This window comes from Galeopterus variegatus, unplaced genomic scaffold, assembly GCF_000696425.1.
Source record: "Galeopterus variegatus unplaced genomic scaffold, G_variegatus-3.0.2 Scaffold9286, whole genome shotgun sequence".
Classification (NCBI taxonomy): Eukaryota; Metazoa; Chordata; class Mammalia; order Dermoptera; family Cynocephalidae; genus Galeopterus; species Galeopterus variegatus.
Window position 1 is genome coordinate 48,180 of NW_007735397.1, and position 1,783 is coordinate 49,962.

General features: G+C 43.7%; 1 protein-coding gene across 1 annotated transcript in view; it reads right to left on the reverse strand.

Annotated features, from left to right (window-relative positions):
* LOC103609163 (chromosome unknown open reading frame, human C18orf8) overlaps positions 1-1,783 on the reverse strand; it is a 24,017-nt gene that overhangs the window by 10,093 nt on the left and 12,141 nt on the right. Inside the window, exon 9 of the mRNA XM_008593513.1 lies at positions 1,285-1,396. Within this exon, the coding sequence (XP_008591735.1) occupies positions 1,285-1,396 (112 nt within the window). The remainder of the gene's footprint in view (positions 1-1,284; positions 1,397-1,783) is intronic.

Sequence of the window (1,783 nt, forward strand, 5' to 3'; positions counted from 1 at the left end):
AAGTGGGCAGCAGATACAAGATAATCATTTGACACAATCTATTCTTTTAATGTTAACACTATTATCCAGGGAAAAGGAAAAGGCTGGAAAGAACACAGAAGGCCAAAAGACCTAATCAAACATCTGTGAGAACTAGCTCCTTCCTCCCTAACTCTGACAGAAAGTCACTAAGATTTTGGCTGATCCAGCAAGACAGGGTGGGCAGGCCGAAGACTGTGCTCTCGCTAAAACATCAGCCAGAGCCCAATGCTGAATCTTCTCTGTGAAAGGTACAAGGAAATGCTGGCTGCAGGCAGGGCTGACTCATCCAATGCCATCTGACAAGTCCTTTAAGAAATTGCTACCAGAGTCCCCACTGGGAGCCGTCTAACTGTTGTTTACACACTGAAACCTCAACTAGCTAACTCTGTACCCCAATCTCTTTTAAATGACAGCTTAAAACCAATGACAATGGAAAAAGGCATAAGGAACCAAATGGTTTTTTTCCCCTTTCCTGAAATCCTGACTCCTCTCTTCTCTAACTTCTACCCCCACCTCTTCAGGTAGGAGAAGGACTGACCTGGGATAAACCTAAGCAGCACAGCCATAAGCACTTCACTGTGAATATCAGTTACAAAAGAAATGCAGTATTTATTATAACTGTGACGCAGAATGTGGGAAAGACAGGGAAAAGTGATCCCAGGTTAAAACAACAACCATAACCACCCAGATTTAATTCCAGGGTTACAGAGCTCAAGCAAACAGAAAACGTTAAGGGCTTTATTCAACATTACAAAATCATTTGGCTTCAATGAGTAACTACAACTCTGCATTTTAAAGCTCAGGGAAGAAATCAATTGATCACAATCAGTTACAGATCAAACTCACTGTCTGACTCTTCTCCCACTTTCCACTACTGCACTTGACTATTAAATAAATATGAAATAAAGCTCAGGGAAGAGAAATCATTCCATTTTCTTCAAAGCAAAATTCATTTACCTTACAAAATGCTTTTCACAACGCAATTTTAGCTTATAGGATCAGTAGGAATTGCTTTTTTTTTTTGACAGCTGGCAGGTATGGGGATCTGAACCCGTGTGTCCTCTATGTGTTCTAACCAACTGAGCTAACCAGCCAGCCTGCATTTCTTAAAAAATGGAATGGTCCCTCACAAAAACCAGACAGACCTAGGAATCTCTGCTTATACACCTCATTCCATTTTGAAAGTGCCTCCCAAAGATCATGGCAAGAACATAGCTATGTGGTGAAAAGCCAGCACAGACATCTCTACAGAATCCCATTTACCTGCTATGGGGATCTGATAGGGCTGAATCGATCGAGCTGGAAGCACTGGGTGATGGAAGGTAACGGTGCCATCAAACTCTCCCCTTAACTTGATGTCAAATATTACCGATGTCTACAGTGGAGAAAAACAAGACTTTGGCACCCATACAAATCATGTTTGACCTGTCCCTTTCAGGACGTCACCTCTCGCTATTTCAGATCAGTTTCAAAGTCTGTGTTTGCATTCCATCCCTACAGGCTAGTTCTTATTTGAGGAGGAAATAGCCATTTACATCACAACTTTTTTACATTTTTATCTCTTCTCACAAATATTTCTTGCATGACATGCTTCCTTCGAAAAGCTCAAAGGGGGGCCGGCCCGGTGGCGCACTGCTACAGTGCGCCGCTTGGGAATGCGGCGGCGCTCCTGCCGAGGGTTTGGATCCCACATACAGAGCGGTTCCCGCTCACTGGCTGAGCGAGGTGCGGGTGCCACACCAAGGGTTGCGATCCCGTTGCC